This window comes from Oratosquilla oratoria, chromosome 13 (assembly GCF_046742065.1).
Source record: "Oratosquilla oratoria isolate Oo_2021 chromosome 13, ASM4674206v1, whole genome shotgun sequence".
Lineage (NCBI taxonomy): Eukaryota > Metazoa > Arthropoda > Malacostraca > Stomatopoda > Squillidae > Oratosquilla > Oratosquilla oratoria.
The window spans coordinates 61,884,864-61,908,803 of NC_134789.1; the positions used below are offsets into that span (position 1 = coordinate 61,884,864).

General features: G+C 40.6%; 1 protein-coding gene across 6 annotated transcripts in view; it reads left to right on the top strand.

Annotated features, from left to right (window-relative positions):
- The window catches only part of LOC143032461 (membrane-associated guanylate kinase, WW and PDZ domain-containing protein 1-like), a 42,975-nt gene that overhangs the window by 13,299 nt on the left and 5,736 nt on the right, over positions 1–23,940 (top strand). For 4 of the 6 annotated variants that reach the window (XM_076197282.1, XM_076197280.1, XM_076197277.1 and 1 more), the window contains 10 exons: positions 143–331; positions 2,007–3,423; positions 8,432–8,579; positions 10,032–10,230; positions 10,647–10,766; positions 11,516–11,683; positions 11,885–11,919; positions 13,022–13,111; positions 15,067–15,234; positions 18,398–18,536. In XM_076197282.1, coding sequence (XP_076053397.1) covers positions 143–331; positions 2,007–3,423; positions 8,432–8,579; positions 10,032–10,230; positions 10,647–10,766; positions 11,516–11,683; positions 11,885–11,919; positions 13,022–13,111; positions 15,067–15,234; positions 18,398–18,536 — 2,673 coding nt within the window. The remainder of the gene's footprint in view (positions 1–142; positions 332–2,006; positions 3,424–8,431; positions 8,580–10,031; positions 10,231–10,646; positions 10,767–11,515; positions 11,684–11,884; positions 11,920–13,021; positions 13,112–15,066; positions 15,235–18,397; positions 18,537–23,940) is intronic. The other 2 variants (XM_076197281.1, XM_076197278.1) reach the window with 2 other exon arrangements.

The window sequence follows — 23,940 nt, forward strand, 5'->3', positions numbered from 1 at the left end:
CTATGCTAACAAGCAGATACTTATATTCATTGATTTTACTTGCTATACAGCTTTTTTTTTTACTTAAAGAACAACTTGGCATTTATGATAATCCTGTAATCACTTTATTATTGTTCATTGATTTGAATCTCTCCTGCTGCAGGTGACGTTTTAGTGTATGTTGGAGATACATGTGTGTTAGGATACACTCATGCAGACATGGTGCAAGTCTTTCAAAGAATTTCTCCAGGAGAAACTGTTTACTTGGAAGTGTGCCGGGGTTACCCCCTCCCCTTTGATCCCAATGACCCTAATACAGAAATTGTTACAACAGTTGCTGTTGCATCATCTGGTGAGTAGTGGAACAATATATTTTTTTTATCATAATTCATATGCTCAGTGTGACATTAATTTTATATAGGAGGGAATATATGTTTACCATAAATGCATGAGTAACTGCTAAGGCCACATGATAAGTGGTATTTGTAGGTGCTTTGAATCTTATACATACATATCAAAGGGCCTTTTTCTCCTGATAAAGGGGAAAAGGCCAAGTCAAACCACAGACTCGCCTTACACTCATTCCACAGCTGCTCAAAACCCAATCATTGCCCTTCCCATCTCAGTACCTTGTGAATGAAGGGTTGTTCCTGTCCCATGCCGCATTACTTGGATCAAAGGCAATGCAGTGTGATACAGTGGATCCACTGCTGAGTCTCACAGCTGAAACTGGTTTACCTCTTGACATCATCCTCATAGGTAGCAGCCTAAAGGGTAAACAAAATACTGGAGGAACAACTTGCCTTCCTCAGAACACAAACATGGGTCATACTTGATATTTTGAACTACTTCCCAATAAAGATTACCATAGAACCAGAAGGAAACTTAAAATCTATCTATACACCATGATCTTCTTCCTAATAAGGGAAGTAGCTACTCAAAACATGCATCCACTCCTACCCATTCCATGCCCGTCCACCACACACAGTTTCTCTCTCATCTTAGGGAGACAAGTCATCCCCATCTCCTGCCCCTTGCCCAGGTCAGAAGCCAATTGGCAAAACACAGTACATCCACAGCATGGCAACCCTTACTCTTTATCCACTCATGCAGAAAATAAATCCCCTTGGGCTGCATCAAAATATCATCCATACACAACCACTCTCCACTCAGACCTATCACCTGTCTTCTCCCTTCCCTACTCAACAGACATTTCCCTCTTGCTCCAAAGGCCCTTTCACCCAATCCATCCATCTCATCCTTGTCTCCTCAAGTTCACTCCATCCATCTGTGCTTTCTAAATTTTTTTTGCTAATCTTTTTTCACTCAATCTTACCAATTGCCCCAAACATCCTAATCTAGATCCATAAAATCTAAATTCAAGAAAACATTCATACATATACCTCCCTTACAAGGGAGGTAGCCAAAGTCAAAGGCATAAATCCACTCCCACATATTTCATCCCTACATACTCCACTCCCATTCACCACCCCTCCCTTGTTTCTTGTCTCCTGGATGATGGGTCATCCCTACATCTCACCCACTGCCCTGGGTCAAAAGCAATGCAACAAGACAGCACATCCACAGCAAGTCTGCTTCATTTAATCGGCGATCCCCTCTTTGTCCCCTCATGTAGATAAAGAAAAGACAGGGAAAAATCCCCTCAGGCTGTGTCAAATTGTCATTCACACACACTCCCTAACCCCCCATCCCCTACCCACTCCCTTCCATGCATCACAGCATCATCCATACACAACCATTTTCCACTCACCTCTATCATCTGTTTTCTCCCTTCCTTCCTCAACAAACATTCCCCTTTTTTTCAGGGCCCCTTTTACCCCATCTTTTGATAAGTGGGGCACATTTATGAATTTTTTACACCTGTCATGTTTCTGCAACACACATTATATTTGTTAGTATTAAGATACATAGAATAGTATCACAATTATGGGGGTGTGCTTGAGTGATTATCTGTTAAGTTATGCTATTTGCAAATGCTGATGCAGCTTTTTCTCTATTTTCAACAGATTCGAGGTCTTCCAAGAGTGTCTTTGCTGACAGGTTAGACAGTGGGCGTTCACGAAACAATTCTAGTGAAAGTATGAACACTGCTAAGTCTATGCCTGACCTTAGCAATCCTGAATTAATTAAACAAGTTCCACGGCCAGGAAGTGCAGACCTACTGAGTTCTGAAAATTTAGAACCTACACCTGATATATTAGACTTTTATCCTTCAGCATTAAATAAACCTGAATACCTTACGATACCCATAGTAAAGGGTAACATGGGCTTCGGGTTTACAATAGCAGATAGTGCATATGGACAAAAAGTGAAAAAGATTTTAGACAGAAATAGATGCAAAAACTTAAATGAAGGTGATATACTAGTAGATATTAATAATATCAATGTGAAAGGAATGAGTCACACTGAAGTGGTACAAGTGCTGAAGGAATGTCCCCAGGGGCAGGAGGCAGTTATTATGGTGCAAAGAGGTGGACTTAATTCGCCTACAAAAACAAGATTAAGAAAAGACCAATTGAGTCCCAAGAAAAGTGGGGGTGGGGGTTTCACTGGTTTGTTTAGAAGCAAGACACCCACTGCTGACATGTACAGCTCACAGCCAAAAGAAGTGATTCCGAACCGTCCCAAAACTCCACTCGTTGATACTCGCAATCGTTCCAAAACCCCAAATTTAGTCGGAACGGGGGATAATATAGGGGAAGGTGGAACTCGTAATAGTGAAGGAAATGTGGAATACACACCCTACACCCAACCTTATCCTGGTCCATACCCAGGTGCCTTTTCCTATATGGGTGGACCTTCAGGTTCAGATGCACAGTATGACGCAAAAGTGTCAAACATGTCGGCGCAGATGGGTCAAGTTAATCTTGGTCCAAATAATTATGAAAACTATGGTAATGAAGGTCAATCGGCACCCACTGAAAATGCAGTGGGTGGGTATAGAGGTGAGGATGGAGTGCCACACCAGTCTGGCTACGACTATACCAATGACTTCTATCAACATGAAAGTGGTGACATGTATGAGTTTGACCTGAAGCGTACTATGGCAAAAACACCAACAAAGGAATTCAGTCATAGTTATTCAGGATACCACTATAATTATAATAATAGTAATAATGTTAATACTGACAATAATAATATTAGTAACAACAATACCAACAGTAGCAACAATAATCATCAACACAATACAAGCTTAGAACAGAACTCTGGGTATGGGTATATGAATCCAAAAGATCCATATGACTTACCAAGACAGGATTCAGGCTACAGCTCGCAGGCACAGGTGCCCCCTGCAAGAAACCCATACCCTCCCTATTATGGGCACAATTCTTCAGCAGGGTATGTGCAGGGTGACAGCCTAGGACGTAAGAAAGAATCTACCAGTTTTGAGTACGAGCATCCAGCACCTGTCAGCATGCCAAGGTAAGATTCTTAAATAGAATAAATAGTTTTACTCTTGATTAGTGTTTACAAAGGAAGCAAGTATTGTTTTTAGATGTCAAGAAATTCTCTAGTTTGATAACTTTACTTTGCAGTGATATGATATGGTTTAATGTCACAAACTCCCCCCTACTGGAAGGTTAGGATTGTGCCCCTCACAGAGGGCTTTGTCGCTACAAAGCCCTTGCTTTGCAGTACATAATATTAATGCATCATTGAGTTGTGATTAAAGGTGTAAATGCACTTTATAAACCTTAGAAGTATGTATGTATTATGAATAGATAAATGTAGGAAGAGGAAAAGGACAGAAGTTAGGGAAGTGCTTAGAGTAAACTGCTTAAATGAGAAAGAAAAGGAGAACAAGAGGAAGCTGAGAGAAGATTGGGAGTGGATAAGGAATGGGGATGTTTCAAGGAGGGGTTCAAAAAGTGTGCAAAGATGGTGTGAGGAACAAGTAGGACAGGAGGAAATAGAAGGAAGGGTAGTGAGTGGTGGAATGATAAAGCAAAGAAGGTTGTAGAAGAGAAGAAATGGGTATTCACAGATTGGTTACAAAATAGGACGAGAGAAGCATATGAGAGGTACAAAGAAAGAGAAGAGGAGTAAAGCATAAGATAAAGGAGGCAAAGAGGAGATCAGATGTGAAATGGGTAAGAGTATGACAGAAAATTTAAAAAGTAATAAAAAGATGTTTGGAAGGAATTAAGAGAGGAAGAGTAGGCGAGTCAAGTAGAAAAGAGAAGGTAAAAGATGCAGATGGAGAGATGATAATGAAAGAGATGGCAGTAAGAGGAAGATGGGCAGAGATAAGGAGTTGCTAAATATGAAGGGGGATAGGGAGGGAAAGGTATTTGCATTGGGAAGTGCTAAGAAAATGACTGTAATGAATGAGGAAAATGGAGGAGAAATAAGGAAAGGTGAGGTGAAAGCAGTTATTAATGATGTGAGCAGGTAAGGCACCTGAGTTGGATGGGTGCCATGCAGAGTGTCTAAAAATGGGAGGTACAGTGATGGACTGGTGGGCAAGGTTGTTTAATGTTTGTTTAAAAGAGGGTAGAGTGCTGTAGGACTGCAGAAGTGCATGTATAGTTCTGCTTTACAAGGGAAAAGGGAATGTGTGAGTGTAGTAGTTGCAGAGTGTAGTTGGGAAGGCTATGGGAGGGTTTTGAATGAGAGGATTAGGAGAGGAATAGTGTGTGTTTAGGACATGTAGGGGTTGTGTTAAGGTAGATATGTGAGAAAGCTTTAGGAAAAGGTAAGAATGTTTTTTGGCCCTTTATGGATTTGGAAAATGGTTATGACAGGGTTGACAGGAAGGCACTGTGGGGGTTATTGCAGATACTGTATATGGGATAGGAGGAAAGCAGTGAAAAGTTTCTACGAGAGTAGTAGAGCCTGTGTTAGAATTAGAGAGTGAATGGTTTGAGGTAAAGGTGGGGCTTAGCCAGGGATGTGTTATGTTGCCTTGGCTGTTTAATTTATACATGGATGGGGGGTGGTGTGAGGGGTAAACAAAAGGGTAATGGGCCAGGTACTGGAGATGGTTAAAGAAAATGGAGGAAAATGGGAGATTAAAAAAGTGAAGTGTATGTATGTAAAAAGTGAAGTGAGAAATAGACATTTGGGAATGGATGCTAATAGGAGATTGTGTATTATACAGGAAGAGAGCTATGATCGTAGTGACCCATCTTTATATCTTTCAGCATCTAGTTTGTTCTTAAATTCTTGTATAGTTTTTGCACACTTTGCCTCATCCAGTTTGTTCCAGATACCTACCACTCTGTGTAGGAAATTCTTTTTCAGATCTCTTCTATAACTATCCTTTTAGAGTTTTTCATGTCCTCTTGTGTGAAGTAGTGATTATGCCAACAGCACTGTATAGGGCAGAAACATGGAACATAAGAGAGGAAGAGTTTAAATGTGTTTGAGATGAAATGCCTGAGAAGTATGGTAGGGGTTACTTGGCTACCTCCCTTGTAAGGGGGAAAAGCAGTTGGTATATGTATGTAAATAATTTACTTTAGGTTTGGCAGTGCTTTTGTAATGATTTAGTATATTCTTTTGCTATTTAATGAAGTGGTCAGAAACAGTGTATTGAGGTAAAGCCCTTTCACAATATGGCCTGGCAGCCAGAGCTGGTTTACCCTCACCACCTCATTTTATGGCAGATCTTCCCCCCTCATCTGTTTGAAAAAGTTTATGGAGCCAAAAAAAAAAGATTTAGGCAGTCATTTCTTCATCAAGTTGCAATCACTTTCCATTCACCCCTAACTTTTACACTCTCATTCTTGCTTGATAGACTCCTCTTGCAGCCAGTGCTCCCATCACTCTATAATTCACCTCCACCTTCACTCTTCCATTCATTGCTACATTTGACCTGAAATATTTCAATCTTCATTTCCTCTAGCCTCCCATCCTTCAAATTGGCCTCCATCTAACCATTACCATCATTTTATGTACATTTTATCACACCCATGTGTACTTTCAGCTTCCTTCACTCACATGTCCTTTTAACTTCTTGAATACAATAATGCCTATATGTGTGTTACGAGCTGTGAGTGGGGTGTATGAGAATGTCGGCATCAGCTTTCTGGTTATATTTATTTTGTAGTTGTAGCAGAGTACCCTCATTCTGTGAATATGCTTGATTGTGTTTTCTGTGATGTTATATTTATTCAGGGTGAGAGAATGAGTATAACAGCATTAACTTTTGATTCTGTAATGCACATATTGTGATGCATCATCGTACATCAGGCAGCCTGATGTGTGTGCAAATATTTGACTCATATTGAAGAGGTTAAACTCTGCCACTAATTGTGTATCCTTGGACTCAGCCACAAGTACAGTGTCATCAACAAACAACAACTGGTGCAACTCCCATTTCCCTCCACTCTCACTCATCTACAGACCCCTGCCTAGTACTCTTGTGTGTACCTTCCTTATAAAAACATCTGCTTACATGTTGAACAAGCAGTGCCATCACAAAATCCTGGCTCGGCCCCATCTTCACTCTCCATTCCCAACTTTTGACCACCCGCAACAGACGTCTCCCTATCCCTTATATATGCAACACACTCCACAATGCCGCTCTGTCAGCCTCTTTGCCAAAATCTTCTCACATATCTGTCTTACTAGACCTACTTGATTTCTGTACTTTCTCCCTCCCCTATACCCACACTTATTTTCCCTAATGTTCCGCTCCTAATCCATATCCCCCACCCACTATCTGGATGTAATACATATTCAAGAGTACTATGTGTGATTAATGTAGAAAAATAGCAATAAATAATGCATGGTGGGACAGAGAGGGGGGGGGGTCGCCGATTTAATGAAGCGGCCTTGCTGTGGATGTGCTGTGTATTACGACACTACTTCTGACCCAGGGCAGTGGACAAGGTACAGGGATGACCCGTCACCCAGGAGGTGCTAAGATAAGAGGGAGGGTGGAGGGGTGTGGAGTGTATTTGGGGATGGAATGGGTGGGAGTGATTTTATGCCTTTTCCTTTTTGGCTACCTCCCTTGTAAGGGGGAAAAAGTCTTGGTATATGTATGTATGTATGTAAAAATAAGACTAAAAGAAGACTGTCAAACATACTGTACTAAAACAGGTACCATTGTTTCCCTAGTGGTGTGTGAGCTTTCTGCCCTGTATGTTTGTACACGATTTTACTTAGATGTACATATATACATATACCAAGGGCTTTCTCCCCTTTACAAGGGAGGTAGACAAGTCAAAGGGATAAATCCACTCCCACCCATTTCATTCCCACATACTCACTTCCATTCACCCCTGAATTTACCATGGTCTTTGGATAACATGTTGGATTCATGATCGACAGCTCCCTCCCAGAAGAGAGCTTAGAGCTCATATATGACTGATCTATGGGTAATGCTGTGACCTTACATGCACACACACACCCCAACTCCCCACCTATGATAGTTGGAGTAACAACCAGCAGCACAGCAATTCTGAAATTATTTCAGTCTTGGGAGGGATTCGAACCTGGACCTTTGTAGTGGCAGCTGGGAACTCTACCAACTGTGGTTGCTGATTTAATGAAGCAGCTTTGCTATGGATATAGTGTCTTGTGTCACTGCTTCTTACCCAGGACAGTGGGCAAGATGCAGGGATGACCCATGGATGTTGTACACGCACCACAGCATCTATAGCATTTCAGCTTAGATGTCTAGACTTCTCCCTTTATTATTGCTTTACTAGTTATTTTATTATTGCACCAATGTTTCGTGAAAGGCTTCATTGAAAATTGTTGACATATTGATTTTCAGTGGTAAAGCAGAAAAGTACATTGTACATAAAACACTATTTTATCAACCATAGAAATCATTATTGACAAATCAAACTGTAAAGAAAAATGGCAGGGGATCATTGGTGTCATCATGTGTAATCACACAAGAAGTTTTGAAATCATGCTTAGTTTAATGCCTCCTGTCATCTACCCCCAAAATCATGAAAGCCTTAAAGTCATTCTTTTTTCCAAAAACTTCTTGCATATCGGTCTTACTAATAAAACTTGATCTATCCACCCTATTCCTCTCATTTCTCCAAAATTAGACTTTGCATAGTCTTTGTATATTTCTCCTCTTTTTGTCTTGCCTACTTCCAGCATAATTCAAGGCCCATATCACTCTTACATATTAGGCAGTAGTAATTCAATGTTCGTTACCTCTAGTTCTTTGTTAAAGATTAAATCCAATCTCATAGGTGTATCTTTGCCTCTGCATCTTGTTGCTTCCTTTACACATTGGGTCATTATATTCTTGCTGTGTTCAACAATGTTGCTTAACTTCCCCATGTTGTTTTCATCTTGATCCATTGTATAGTAACAGTATAAAGCTACAAGTATTATGAGGAACTGGAGATTCTGTTACCTTGGTTCTCATATGGAAAACGAGTAACTCCAAGGTGTCAAGTATAAGATTATGATCACTAACTTTTACTATAGCAATAAACTCATCTCTCATCCTTAGGTTCCCTGATGGCCGCTATAGTGTTAATCCTAGAATGCCAATGAGCGCTAATGGATATGTGAACTTTCACGAGTTTACGGTAACCCTAAGGCGTCAGGAATCTGGATTTGGGTTTCGGATAGTTGGAGGGACAGAGGAAGGGTCACAGGTAAGTGTGCAATTTGAATTTACTGGAACCTGTTATCTTAATGTCATAACATTACTTGCATTATTGATATAGCATTAGAAAAGAGTTTACTTTTTTAATATGGATTGTATTTTCTGCTTATATATTAAATTTAGGGATGGCAAGAGCTCTTTTGGCAAGTCAAAGAGTGCTGATGTGGTTTAGGTAAAGGGAAAGAATGAACGAGGAAATATGGAAATGTAAGTGGATGGAATGAATGAGGTAGATGTGTGGGGTGAAGGGGACTTTGGATGGATGGGGATAAGAGCGTGCAGAAGATGGGAGTGAATGGATGAAAGGGTGATATAGGAGTGAGGTCACCATATGATGAAGCAGTGGGGGTAAACCAGGTTCAGCTGTTAAGCCTTGCTGTGGAAAAGCTGTTTTGTTGTATTGGCCATGACCTGAATAGTGTAGAGGAGGACAAGTATGACTCTTCATCCATGAGGTGCTGAAATAGAAGCAATATTAAATGGGTTTTGTGTACGAGATAAATTTATTTTTTGGCTGAACCACCTTATAATGGAGAAAGGATCTTGGGTATTAAATTTACAAGAATAAGCTATCTTTATTCATGTTGTATTACTATTTGCATGAACAGTTAGTCTTGCCCAGATTTCCATTGCAGCAGACCCATGGCTCCCAAGTGGCTGGCAACAAACACCAGATTGGGTCACAAGTCACTCATGGAAGAGATTGTGTTGTCTGAGTAGGACTAAGTTAGACCAATGTAAGATGAGGTGTTCAGTGTCTTCTGTATAGAGATTTCATCGTAGGAAATTTGCATGTGACTAAGCCTATTCTGTGTTGGTTTGGTGTCTCCTGGTGGTGATTGCATCTGAGGACACCATCCCACATTAAGACAGTATCAACACAGAATAGGCTTGGCCACTGATTCAAGTTGCCCTGGATGCAACTACCAGGGGACACAGAACACCTCACATTACCATGGCACATACTAACAATCCACAGACAGTACAATATATCTTCCCTCAGTGACTTATAGTTCTGTCTGGAGGCTGTTGGTGGTTACCTGAAGGCCGCAGGTTTTGTTGTTGTAAGAAACCATTCATACTTAATGGGCCAATTACAAGGACATGCCTTGAGTTAAGATAATGATAATAATAATAAAAAAAAAAGGGGGGGATTCCTAGTCCCCTCATTCAATTTAATTTAGTTGCTTCATATTGTGACATATGCGAGAACACTGAAGACATTTTTACTCCACTGGGGATCAGAGAAGGAAGAGGTAGTCATATAAAAAATGAAGAATAGATTCAAGGGGATAGTAGTAATACAAAAGCATCTAATCATTCCATTATTAGTAGAGATTTTACTGTTAACATAGATGGACAATATTTGGCTGTGGTCACCATGCAGTCAGTACCACAGTATGGGATGTACAATTTAATTAATTTGATATAATGATTGCAGGTGTCCATAGGTCATATAGTACCAGGTGGTGCAGCAGATCAAGACAGCAATGTGGCTACAGGAGATGAAATCCTACGAGTTGATGGGGAAAGTGTCATTGGCTCAAGTCATCATCATGTGGTACAGTTAATGGGTCAAGCTGCACATCAAGGGCGTGTTACACTCACACTCAGAAGAAAATTGCCTCCAGCCTCGAATGGTAAGTGTAATGTGAATGCACCAAGAGAAGTTATGTTCCCAAGACAAGATCTTGTTTGCTTGAAGTTTGAAACATACTTAGGGCATTGATAGAATATTAGTGTCTGAGAAAGTGTTTGGGGTATAATTGGCCTTGCTGCGGATGTGCTTGTCTTGTGACACTGCTTCTGACCCAGGGCAGTGGGCAAAATGCAGGGATAACTGTCATCCAGGAGGTGTCAAGATAAGAGGGAGGGAAGAAGGGAGAGGGGAGTGGAGTATGTAGGGGATAGAATGGGTGGGAGTGGTTTCTATGCCTGTGTTTTTTTTTTGGCTACCTTCCCTGTAAGGGGGAAGAAAGCCTTTGGTATATGTATGTATAATTGGCATTACTTTCTTTGTATTTTATCTAATAGTACCATTACTGTTGTATTTCAGATATACACAATAGATCAATGGAAATTCAGTTTCCATATGATATAACAGTTATTAGAAGAGAGAATGAGGGCTTTGGTTTTGTGATTATTTCATCAGTCACAAAATCTGGGTCAACAATCGGTAAGTATTGTATTACTCATGAAGAAGGGTCATCATACATTTTCCATTATGAGATAGATGATTATTGTGTAATACAAAGTAGGTTGACTTGTATTGTGTTTAAGGGGAAAGGATAATAACAATTGTTGCCTCAAGTTTCACAAATGGAAAACCAGCAGCTCCACAGTGACTGGCAATTGTTCTCAGGTCCTTCCACAGATCTCTCAGAGAAAATTGTTGTCTGTGATTGAGAATAGATGTATGGCTTTTTTGTTACCAGCTGAAAGTGGTAGAGATCTTGTGCCCACTCTAAAGACTGAATGTCTGGCCTTCAGAGCTGCACCTCCCGATGGAGATGAAGTGGCAGCTTCACTGTCCATCTTGTAGGATCACCATATTCAAGTGTATCATCCTTATAGATGATATCAGCATAATCAAATTGTTTACCAAAATTTCAAAAAAATGTTGTCCTTTGTTTATTTTTTTTTATTTTTTTTCAGTGAGGTATAATTGGCCTTGCTCACCAGTAATGTTCAACCTTTTTCTTATTTTCTATAAGTAGGTGTGGTTGACATGATTGAAAAAAATATTTGCGGGTGCAAGTATTTAACATACTTTGTAGTGGAGTATATGGGGATGGATGAAATGGATGGGAGTGGATTTATGCATTTGACTTTGGCTACCTCCCTTGTAAGGGGGAAAAAGCCTTTGGTATGTTTATATACAAAACAGAATATGGAATTGATTATTGAAATGTATTTTTCTTTTAGGTCGTATCATAGAAGGAAGTCCAGCTGAGCGCTGCGGGCAGTTACACGTTGGTGATCGCATTTTGGCTGTGAATGGAGTAGACATAAAGAATTTACATCATGGAGACATTGTCAACTTAATCAAAGAGTCTGGATACTCTGTCACACTTACTATTGGCCCACCCCGAGGTGCGTTGTACACAAATGAAGTTGTGGTTTTCATCCCTTGGCTTGGTGGCAAGGTTCTTGATATGCTTATATTGTTATTTTCATAATATACTTATTATATTGGTTTTATGGTGGTTAATTTCCATCATTGACATGGAGAGCAATTATTTTATGATTTGATTTCTTCAGGAAGCCTTCAAGGTTTTGTTTATATCTTTACAGATGATGCCTCTAGCACCACCTCCACATCGCAGAGGGTAAGTGTTGATACTTTGTGGTCTGGAGTGATGTTGCATGAACATATGGTGGTGGAATGCATGGTTTGCTACCAGACTTGCTCTTCCAGTGGCTCTAATACCAGCATCTTGTTTGGGAAATGCAGTACATAGAAGTAACTGAAATTACAATTTTGAAACTAATTTATTTGTATACACACCCTCGATTTTCCAATGTGGTTTCATTTTGGATCAACTTTCCTATTTATATATAAAATAAATAAATAAATCAACAAACTTTTCAAACTTATAAATAGAGTAGTGTTATATTCTGATCATCTTGGCATGCATGCACACACACAAAAACCATACACGAGTTTAAGAACAATTTAGATACTGCAAGATACAGAGATGGGACACCACAAGTGTAGCTCCCCTTCCCATAAGATAGAACTAGGTAAACACACATACACAACTAGGTAAATACAACTCTTCCTGTAAGATACAACTAGGTAAATACAACTCTTCCCATAAGGTACAACTAGGTAAATATAACTCTTCCAGTAAGATACAGCTAGGTAAATACACACACACGCATTCATATATAGTATGTGTATATGTACTGCATTCCCTCTGAAATGATGCCTTAACTAGGTTAATGGTTTGGTTTTCAAGCACTAATGTGAATGATAATGGAATGAAAACCTGCTAGATCATGTACCAACACTTAAAACAATGCTTAGAGTAGTCTTTATAATGAACTGTAGAACTCTATATAAAGACTATTGACTGTTAGGCACAAGTTCTTTTGTAAAGACTTCTTGTATGAACCTGCTGCAAGTTGAATGTTTGGGAGAGTAAACAATTGTGAATCGAGTTGAATGCTTGACAAGCTCATGAATTGGGTGTGTGAAAGATGTTTGAGCACTTTCATTATCTGACCCATAATAAAATAAGTGGGATAGTGGACTGTCAAATACTTTATTCCCAGCTGATTCTAGTCATAGATGACTTATGACATCAAAATACCCATTCATGAGAGGAAGTGAGTTAACTTGGAATGAATGCAAGAGTTGACTTGTAAGTAAACGTACTTTGACCTGAGACTACCTAGACAGAGCTGACAGCAGTTCTCTCCTCACAGAGTTCACAGGGGTCGATGATTGTTGCTCAGGCCAAACCCACTGTGGTGCCTGGAACTACAGCCAAGCCCCACTCCGCGCACACACGCAAGGTGGGTGGACCCATTTATGCCACAGAAAGTTTGTGTGCATCAATGTATGTATACAGATGATGCACTGACACTAGTACCGGTTGTAGCGCACATTATCGCACTTTTTTTTTTATGTCATCATTGTTTTGCATTTTGATTGCTCCAAGTTGCATTTAGAAAGGTGTCAAAGTATTGCGGATGAAGTGTTAGTTACACAGGATGACTGCTGGTTAGCCGCAACTGTAGTTAAAAGCATTGCCGTATAAAGTGAAGATCTACTATAGATTACAAATATTGGTAAATTTGAAAGTGAATTTTGCAGGCTCAGAAGTGAAAATTTTTATCACTAGTGCAACTATAATTTATTAATGTATTACAATTTGTTTAAAAGAACATATTTTGACAAAGACTTTAGATGTCTAAAATTTGCCCTTGTTGCTCTGTCTTGACTCTTTCTTTGGTTTCTTTTGGTACTTTTGACCTTGCATGTGCTATTGCTTATAAAATGCCATTGCATGAAAACTTTGGGGGCACTGCACACTTGTGTCCAGGAATTTTTTTTTTAACATATAACAAGGAGTAAATTAGTGGGTCTTGATCTTGAGAAGGATCTACATCATTATAAGTTTTAGGGGAACTATTTTGATCATCTCTAGTCTTTCCAAATACAGTAGAGTAATTGCTTGAAATAACAAGAACCATTTTCTGAACATGGGTGGCATGACCTCCATCAACAGTAGTGACAGATCCTAAATTGATTCCCATATTAAAGGTTGTTGAGAAGGGGAAAAATAAGCATGAACAATAGACTAAGTAATTCTTTCTTGGTTTGTATTTACATAGTTTTAATTGAACTCCAGAAAGATATTTCTACTTTAAGGTCCAATTTAGAATTACGAATGTATGAATTTGTATTATGGCCTGTGCTTTGCAATTAAAGTATATGAGATAGTTACTGGATTGCAAATCCACATAAGCATAGGAAATGTATGAAATCTTATTTTGCAGTGTAGTGGGATCAGGTTACTGTTGTATCTTAAAAGAAAGTAATTCAAAGTTCTTGTTCATTGTTTTAGTATGGTGCCTATTATTAGTTAGGGTTTAAAGATGTGATAAAATGATGTCTCCCAGTGAGTGCATTGATGGAGCAATTGGAAGCGTGTAGATTTTGCACCTTCATAGTTACAGGATCAAGTCTCCCCATTTCTCAGCAGTGACTGTTAACTGCCCAAACAGTCCAGGCACATAGGGCAAAGGTTACTGCTTTGGCTCAAACTATGCATCTCTTGACAAATGCTCATCACTGTGACAGTCTCCCTGTGAGGAAAATAATTCATAGTAAATGTTATTAAGTTAACTTAGGACTGGTTGATACAAGTATCATTGAGAAATAGTTTAATAGGAAATGAAAGGATAGTAGTAGGATTGAAGAAGTGAAAATAGAAACTTAGCAAATTACTACAATATGGATTTGATGCCCATTTTAAAAATCAGAGATTGAACACCTTTTTGTCAAGAGCAAGTGTGTCCATGCAGATGATCAGCACTTGATTTACTAGTGGAGGGTAGAGTCACTGGATGGTACACCATACAAATGGTTTATACTAGACAAGTGTACAAGACAAGTTTTACATATTTCATGAAAAAATTATTCAAAGATAAAAAGTATATTTCCCATATATTTCAAAAGGGAGCTATTATCATTATACAAGCTCTTCAGGGGTAAAACCAAATTACCAAAAATATCCTGTAGCCTTAAGCTTTGTTGGATAATGGGCACTTTACCATACATCCCTTCAATGAATAGGATGCTTGAATTATGAATTACTGTAGAACATCCATATCAGAGAAAAGTACATTTTGGATAATGTCAGTTCAGTCATAGATTAGTTAATTCTTTTTATTCAGAGATGAATCATTACTTTCTTTACGTGAACAAATTAAGAAGAGATTTGGATTCTTTGTGTTCAATGTAGGCAGAGAGTGAGACAGGGGAAGAGGCGGAGTACTATAGCGTGGAGCTGTCCCGGGGCACTCGAGGGTTTGGCTTTAGCATACGAGGCGGCAGGGAGTTCCACAACATGCCCCTTTTTGTGCTCAGGATTGCAGAAATTGGACCAGCAGCAGAGGATGGCAAGCTCAAGGTGAGGCATTTATGATGGGGAAAAGACCACACCTCAGCTCTGCAAAACCAAAGCAAGGGTACTTCAGAATTTGAAAATTAATTTTGTTTGTGTACTGATGGATCAGCCCAAAATTGAGAACAAGTCAATGAATCAGTAATATTTTTGTATTAATGTTAGATCAGTGCAGGAACTTTGTTGATAATGTAATGTACCATGTATTGCTTTTGCAGTGCATTATTTGTGGAAACCAAATCCACGGTGAAATATGCTAGGCACAGTTATTAGATGTATTTTTAGGTTTTCACTTAAGTTAATATATTTCTAAATCATTATAACTAGCTTTAATAATTTGTAGAACTTACTTTCAATATTAGTCGTTGTATCCACAATGAGCTAAGATAAAAGGGAAAAGAAATGGGTGTGGGATGGGTGGTTGCATGCTTTGGCTGGCCACTTTCCTTATAAAAGGGAGGCCTTTGGTATATGGAAATGGTGAGGTTTTAAATTGATGCATGTTAGCTTTATAGAAGGGAAACTATTCAGGTGTGTGCCTATTTTATATAGATAGGTGAACTAGAATTAAGGGTTCCGATATTATAATGTTGAAATTAGAATAGCACAAGACCTTCTTTGATAGGTGGTAATAGGGAGTTAAATTACTAATGATTAGCTAAAAGAATACATAAAAAAACAAAACATTTCATAAAAGTTACACCTCAGGTGCATTTGGCAGTGTAGAACACTTGTAGTGTTGTTACTAATTCTCACAGTATGCTGGTTAATTCACTCTTTCTGGAGCCAGTGATGGGTGGTCCTGCAAAATGGACAGTAAAGAATCTTGCTGCCCATTTTCAAAACCCGTCAAATCTCGCATCAATCTGGAGACACAACCCCCAATGAGCTGGCACTTGGTCTTTGGTAGTATTTCCTCCACCTTACATAAGGAGAGCTGACAATGCAACTGTTTCTCTCCTACCATCAGTTGGTGACATTAGCAGTCACATACTAGTTCAAGACAGACAAGAGACCTAAGTTTCTTCCTAGGGAGGTCTTCAGGAGGGACTAAGGACCATTTGCTTGCCAGGCATTGTGGGGCTGTGGGTTTCAGTTGATGAAACTCAAAAGACAACAGTTATTACTCACTATTTCTAGCAATAACCCAGCACTAAGACCCAAGCTTTCTTATACACCTTTTTTACTCCTTACTCTGGCATATTTACCAATATTGAGATGATTTTTAATGGTTTGTGGCAATGCAATTTCCTTTTATTTTATTTATTTATTTATTTTTTTCTAAACAAAATACTCATGAATTAGGGCAATTGTTATTTGTAGATGACACTGCACTTGTGGCAGATTTTGGGAAGGCGTGTGAGAGGAGAAAGCTGAAAGTGAATGTGGGCAAAAGTAAGGTGATGAGATGTACGAAGAGTGATTATGGTATCAGGTTGGAGGTGACTTTAAATGGTGAGAGGCTGGAAGTAGTGAAGAACTACAAGTATTTTGGATTGCATCTGGAATTGTATGCATAAAGGAGGCAAGTAAATGTCTAGGGAGTTGGGGGATGAAAAGTGTTACAAGGTTGGGGATGATGAGGACTAAAAGAAAGTTGAATGAGGGAGTGGTTGTGCTCATTGTATTGTCTGGAATGAGATTTGAAACATGCATGGTAAATGTTATTGGGGTCAACAGAATGAGAAATGTGGCAAGGCAGAGAGGAGAGGTGGGAAGAGAACTGTTGGATAGTAGATCAAAATGCTGAGATGGTTTGGACATATGGAAAGAATGAGTGAGGAAAGACTACCAAAAAAAGAATGGAAACTAAAAGTAGGTGAAGTAAACTTTAGAGGAAGATCAAGAATGAGATGGGTGGGGTGAAGGGGGCATTGGATGCAAGAATAATATTTGTTAAGCAAGGGAGAAAGTGCAAAAGATAGATGAAGAAATTATGTGATTCTAAGGGATGTTTTACTTGTCTGCTTTGCAAAGTTGTCATAGCCATTATAGCCATCATCTTTAGTGGTAAACAGTATGAGTTTGATGGCCAATACATTTAATGAATTAATTGGCCAGAGGCTGGTGTCATCAATGTGTACAGTGATAAGATTGCTGTAATTTGTTGGAATCTCTTATTTTCAGTAAATAGCTGTAGCAGTGATCTCACTAACATTATGAAATAGGGCTCCAATTCTTTCTTGGGTATTAGTTTTGGCCTTCAGTGCACACTTGTACATATACAAAAGGGCCTTTTCCCCCTATTATGGGGGTTGGCAATCAAAGTACACACCCAGCCACCCCACCCTACCTATGAAAATCAGTTTGTCCTTCCCATTGGTAATTCAGTTTGAACAGTTCTGTTTAATGTCACAAACTCTCCCTCTGAGAGAGGGCTGGGATGGTGTCTCTATATGGAGGACTTTTTTTGAAGCAGGGAATTTAATGTAGTATGCATTTACTCCAAGGCTATTTGCCCCCATTCTGGGCCTCCACCTTAAGTAGGGACACTAAACCACTCGGCCAGTGAGTACCCACCCCAAGAGCATATTTAAGTAAGGAATTGAAGTTGTAAAGGTATCTGAAAGATGGATTGCCCACATTTTAATGTAAATCTTACAATTGTAAAGCTTTGGTGAATTGGAGCCCAGGATGGCAAAATCATTTGATTAGTATACTATTCAATTGAAACATGAAAAGCGTTACTTCATTATGGGGAAGTATTATGTAAATGTTATTAAACATTTACATAATATGTCATTGTCACACAGAACTAAATTAGGAAAATAGTTCACATTGATGAATTTATATTCGATGTAAGAAAATGTTACACACTGTCATGAATTAAGTTTTACTAAAACTGGAAAAAAAATTGTGCCTTGGATGCCAAGAGAAAGTGCTGGGTTGCATTCGTTTTTAATGCTTAATTTTGAGAATTATTGTTTAATGCAGTTAGTTCTTTTCTACCTGCTTGCACTCAAACTTGTCTCTCACACACAAGCTGATGCGGGTTCTCCAGCAACTTTTCTATCTTCTCAAGCTACTTGACACTTGTAACTTTGATGAAAGGATATTAGATACTAATTTCAGTTGTGATAGGAAAAGATTATGTACATTTGAGCAATGTTACCTGTAATAGTTGAAGCACTATTTATATGGTGCTATTTGCCAAATTTTGTTTTTGCAGGTTGGTGACCAGCTGATGGAAATCAATGGGATGTCAACCAAAGACATGACACATGCTGATGCAATTGAACTAATCAAGCAGTGTGGAGCATCTGTGAAACTCCTTGTCAAAAGAGGTGGCAAACTCCCACAGCATCTTGGTATGTATAGGTTACTGAAGCTTGTATTATATATATGAATAGGGAAGGTGACTGAATTAGTGTGTGGTAAGTAAGGTGTCAGGAGTAGAGAGAGGATAAGGAATGGAAGGAGTGGCTCAGCTAGTAAGTGCTGGGATATGTAAGTTTTATCAAGGATAACATGGGTTAAAATGAGAATAGGTTGGTAGGAATAGGTGTTTTTAAATGTATATCAATCAATTCAATGCCCAAAGTTGGTCTTACAGAAAACCCACATCTCTCTGGTAACTGCCATAAAACTACTGGATTGGCCCACAATTAACTTGGGTGTGTGATGGTTCTCAGGGATGACCCGTCATCCAGGAGGTGCTCAGATAAGAGGGAGGGTGGAGGGGTGTGGAGTGTATTCAGGGATGGAATGGGTGGAAATGATTTTATACCTTTCCCTTTTTGGCTACCTCCCTTGTAAGGGGGGAAAAAGCCTTGGTATATGTATATATGTATGTGTGATGGTTACATCTGGGGCAGTTTATTGTGGCCACACTCACCAACTGCCCCTTGTGTGAATATTTGGACCCAGGACATAAACCCACTTCGGGAATTGGCCCCCCAGGACATAAAAACACCAATTCCTGAATTGGGGTTATGTTCTGGGCCTAAATGTCCACACAAGTGGCAGATGGTGAGTGTGGGATTGAGACCAATGTGTATTTTGTTGGTATTGTCTCAGTGGTGAATCTTGACCAGAACACAGTCATGCTAATGTAATTCTTGCTTGTAAAGAATTTTTCTGTGGGACTAATGTCTAGAGGGGTTTGATGGAGAAGGGTGATTGGTGGCTGGTCTTGGAGTGCTTGTTATTTGTAGGTGTGAGAGTATTTTATGGATAGATTGTGTGGTGTAAATGGAAGGACATTCAAGATTTTGAATAGTATGCTGTTGGTGCAAATTTTTTATACATTTGGGCGAGTAGGGTTGAGGGCTTTTGCATAGAACTGTTTGCAGGTGTTCATTTTGTGTGGCTTGTTGATATTCTCAATACTTTGTATAGTTTGTAGCGATGATGCTACTGTGAGAAGAGAAGAGGTTTAGTGAGTTTGTCTCCTTAAGGTATAACTAAACTGATTTTATATGTAGTTAGGAGCCAACATATATACCACGTGGGTAGTCAACCATGGTGCATAATTAAATAATTGTATTGGATTAGGTTAGGTTGGGTCAAGCAGGGTCACACTGTCATAGGCAGGTGTATGTGGCTGGAACGTCAGGTCTAGCTGCACGGGTGACATAACACATGTTCCATGCCACTTGGTTATCATGGTTTGTCCAATCTCTTACCTCTTAAAATTACTTTGGCTTCAGAGGCATCCTGCGTGTGAGAATTTGGTGGGCAGAATGTCAAGGTGTGCCAGTTTTAGGCAGTCGATGGAGACCCATTCTGCCCTGCCGAGACAGATGTGGAAGGTCTTGTCCTTCTGTTCAAGGACAAGATGTGGGCCAGTGTAGGGATGGGCGAGTGGTGGTGTGCGAGCATCTGTCCTCAGGAAGACGTGTGTCGAGGTGTGGAGGTGCTTTGGGAGGTATTGCTTGACCTCCTTGTGATATGTTGGCATGCATGGGACAAATTTGCCAACAGTCACAGCTACTGCAGACTCTCAGGAGAATCCTGTGGAGAGAAGAATTCTGCGGCCATCTCTGCTAGAGACACATTGAGGCCATCCTTGATGGCTGTCCAGAGGCCAAGGAGTATTCACTTTAGTTGGGGTAGCCAGGAGCTGTTGTTAAAATGTTCTATAAGAGATGCTTTGAGTGAGCAGTGGGTTTGTTCAACCATGCCGTTGGCTGCAGGTAGTGTGGTGGGCTGTAGTACCCAGGTGTTCAGAGAGGGACTGCTACGGCCGTGACGTGAAACAAGTTTCTCAGTTGGAGGTGACGTGCTCTGGGAGGCCAAATCTGGGGATCCATCCACTGAGGAAGGCTTTAGTGCAGAATGAGGCAGTACTATCCTTCATGGGGATGGCCTCCAACCAGTGGGTTGATCTATCAATAGCGGTGAAGAGGTAGTGATGGCCTTCTGACAGGGGTGGAGGGGAGTGGGCCGACGATGTGCGAAGTGTTGTCAGGGCTTATGGAATGATCTGATGCCTGATTCAGTGTGATGATTAATTTTGCTTTGCTAGCAGGCAATGCAGGATCTGGCCCACTCCTTTGTGTCCTTGGAGATGTGCCACACAAACTTCTTCAGGAGCTTTGTACTGATGCGCCCTGAAGGGTATGACAGGCCATGTATTAAGTTGAACACTTGATATTGGAAGTGCAGCTGGGATGAATGGTCATGGGTGGCAGGTATTGGTGTTGCAGAGAATGGTGTGCTTTTCGTGGAAGGGAACGTCCTGCCACTTAACCCCTTCCATACGGTGCTGCACACGTAGGCGTCATGAGGAGCAAGTGGATTTGCGACGCTGCCATATCGGCGTCTTGATTATATTTATTGTAGTCGCCCCTGTGTTTTTACATTCTCCCTAATCTGCTCTTAATCCCATTCTCTGTGGTTTTCAAAATTCACGGGTGAAAGAGAGAACGATCGATATAAGCCGTGACTATATTTTATGATGCGAGTATTATTACGACACGTCGTACGGCTGGCATTGGCTGCTGCCCGCGAGATTTAAGTCCCGTAGTGAAGTGGTTAAGGGATGTGATGGATGACCTATAGGCAAGTGTTTTAGGATCCCCCCTTTGCTGTGGCAATGGCTTCATAGTCGAGGCAGAGCTGAACTGCATCGATAGCTAATCAGGAGAGGGTGTCAGCAACAGGATTCTTTGTAACAGGGAGCCTTATGGTGCAATTGAACTTGGTGATGGCAGAGAGGTGGCAGTGCTGACTGGCAGACCAGGCTTGCTGTTGTTTTGTGAAAGTGTGCACCAGAGGTTGATGGTGTTGATATAGGAGGGGCCTTCGAGGAAATGGCGAAAGGCGTGGTGGATGTTGTGGAGCTCTCGGTCAAAGGTGCTGTAGTTGACCTCGGCCTTGATGTGGCATGGACTTGTTTGAGCACACCCCCTATGGTGACATTGTTGGCATCTGTTGACAGTTGTAACTGGGCACCTGGTTCAGGGAAGGAGAAGGTGGTGGAATGGGCAAGGGCTTTTTTTTGACAATGAAGAAGGTAGCTCACATGGTGGGGTTCCACAGATCCTTTAGTTTTCCGTGAAGGGTGTTATATAATGGGTGCAGCATTTTCATGATGTTAGGGGAAATGGTGGTAGAAGTTGACCATCTCAATAAATTCATGTAGGGCTATGATGGTGGTAGGTTAGGGGAACTTGTCGACTGCGGCAACTTTATCCTGCAGGGGATGAATGCCATCAAGAGAAGTGAGGTGTCCCAAAAATGGGATGGACTTTTGTCTGAAGCTGCATTTGTCAAAACTGATGATGAGCCATTGTCCTGGAGATGCTGGTCAAGCTAGTCGGAGAATACCAGGATATCATTGATGAAGTAGACACAGAAGCTGAGTATGCCATCTATTAGGTGCTGGAAAGTTGCACTTCAGTTTCTCAAGCCAAAGCAGGAGTAATTAAAGGTGTACATTCTGAAGGGGGTGGTGATGGCAGTCTTCAGGATGTCGTCTGTATGTATGTACCAGAACTTGGTAGTAGTCCTTCAGGAGGTCCAGTGTTGAAAAGATCTTGGTGCCATTGAGGTATGTGGGTGATGTTTGGGAGTGGAGAGGGGCGGTGGTCTGCCATCATTGTTGTTTTTGTTGGTGCCTGTTGGCTGGTGATGCTGCTGTGGTAGTGATTTCATCCTTGGTGTCATTAGCAGTATAGACATCCTGGCCCCTAGTTGCAGCAGCATGGATGTCTGTGAGATGGTCTGCCTTCCATGAAACTTTGTTGATGGTCATGTCCTTGGCATTACCAAAGACAGATTGGATGGGCACTGGGAGGTGCAGGAACCACATTTGACGAAGCATATCAATGCTCCAGGTGGTTTTGTTGGCTATGGGTGATACACAGCATCTTGAGGTATCCTGTACATGGTTTAATGTCCCCTAGTGGCTATTGGGGGCTGTTAAAGGATTTTTGTGGCTCTAGAGGCCACTGATGGCATGAATTCCTGAGTCAGGTACTGCTTTAGAGTGTCATACTCAGTTTGTGGAGTGTGGTTGGCTTATGGGGTTTTGATTCAATGGATTAGGAGAGGAACAGTGTGGGTTTAGGATGGGTAGGGGTTGAGTGGATCAGATTTTTGTGGTAAGGCAGATATGCGAGAAAGCTAGGAAAAAGTAAGGATGTGTTTTGGGCCTTTATGGATTTGGAAAAGGCTTGTGACAGGGTAGACAGAAAAGCACTGGGATGTATTGCATATGTATGAGATAGGAGGAAAGCTGTTCAAGCATTCAACAGTTTTTATGAGAGCAGTACAGCCTGTGTTAGAATTGGAAATGGAGAGAGTGAGTAGTTTGAGGTAAAGGTAGGACTTCACCAGGGATGTGTTATGTAGCCTTGGCAGTTTAATTTATACATGGATTGGGTGGTGCAAGAAGTAAATGGGCCAAATCAGCTGGGCCAAAAGCTCTTTTCCCCCTTACAAGGGAGGTAGCCAAAAAACAAAGGCATAGAATACATTCCCACACATTCCATCCCCACATACTTCACTCCCATTCACCCCCCTCCCTCCCTCCTTCTTATCTTGACTCCTCCTGGATGACGGGTCATCCCTGCATCTTGACCACCACCCTGGGTCAAAAGCAGTGCAGCAAGACACGGCACATCCCACATTTATCTTCAAATTCCTTCTTTCGCACACCTTCCCAAACTCTGTCACTAACTTCCTGAATCCCTCCTGATCCTGCTACAAGTGAAGTGGGAGAGAGTGAAGGATAAAGTAGAACTAGGATGGAAGAGGAATGGGGATGGTTCAAGGAGGGAGTCACAAGTTGTGCAAAGATGGTGTGTGGGACAAGGAGGACAGGAGGAAATAGAAGGAAAGGTAGTGAGTAGTGGGATGAGGAAGCAATGAAGGTTCTAGAAGAGAAGCTAGCATTCACAGATTGGTCACAAAATAAGATGAGAGAATCATATGAGAGGTTAAAAAAAAAAAAAAAAAAAAAGTAAAGCATAAGATAAAGGAGGCAAAGAGGGGAGCGGATGAAATGGGGTAAGATTGTGACAAAGTAATAAAAAGAAGTTTTGTCAGGAAATTACGAGAGGAAGAGGAGGTGAATTAAGTAGAGAAGAAAAGGTAAAAGGTGCAGATGGAGATGATAACAGAAAAGAAGGCATTAAGAGGAAGATGGGCAGAGTATTTTAGGGAGTTGCTCAATGTGGAGGAGGATAGGGAAGCACTAAGAAAATGACAGTGATGAATAAGAAAAATGGAGGAGAAATAAGGACAGATGGGGTGAAGGCAGTTAAG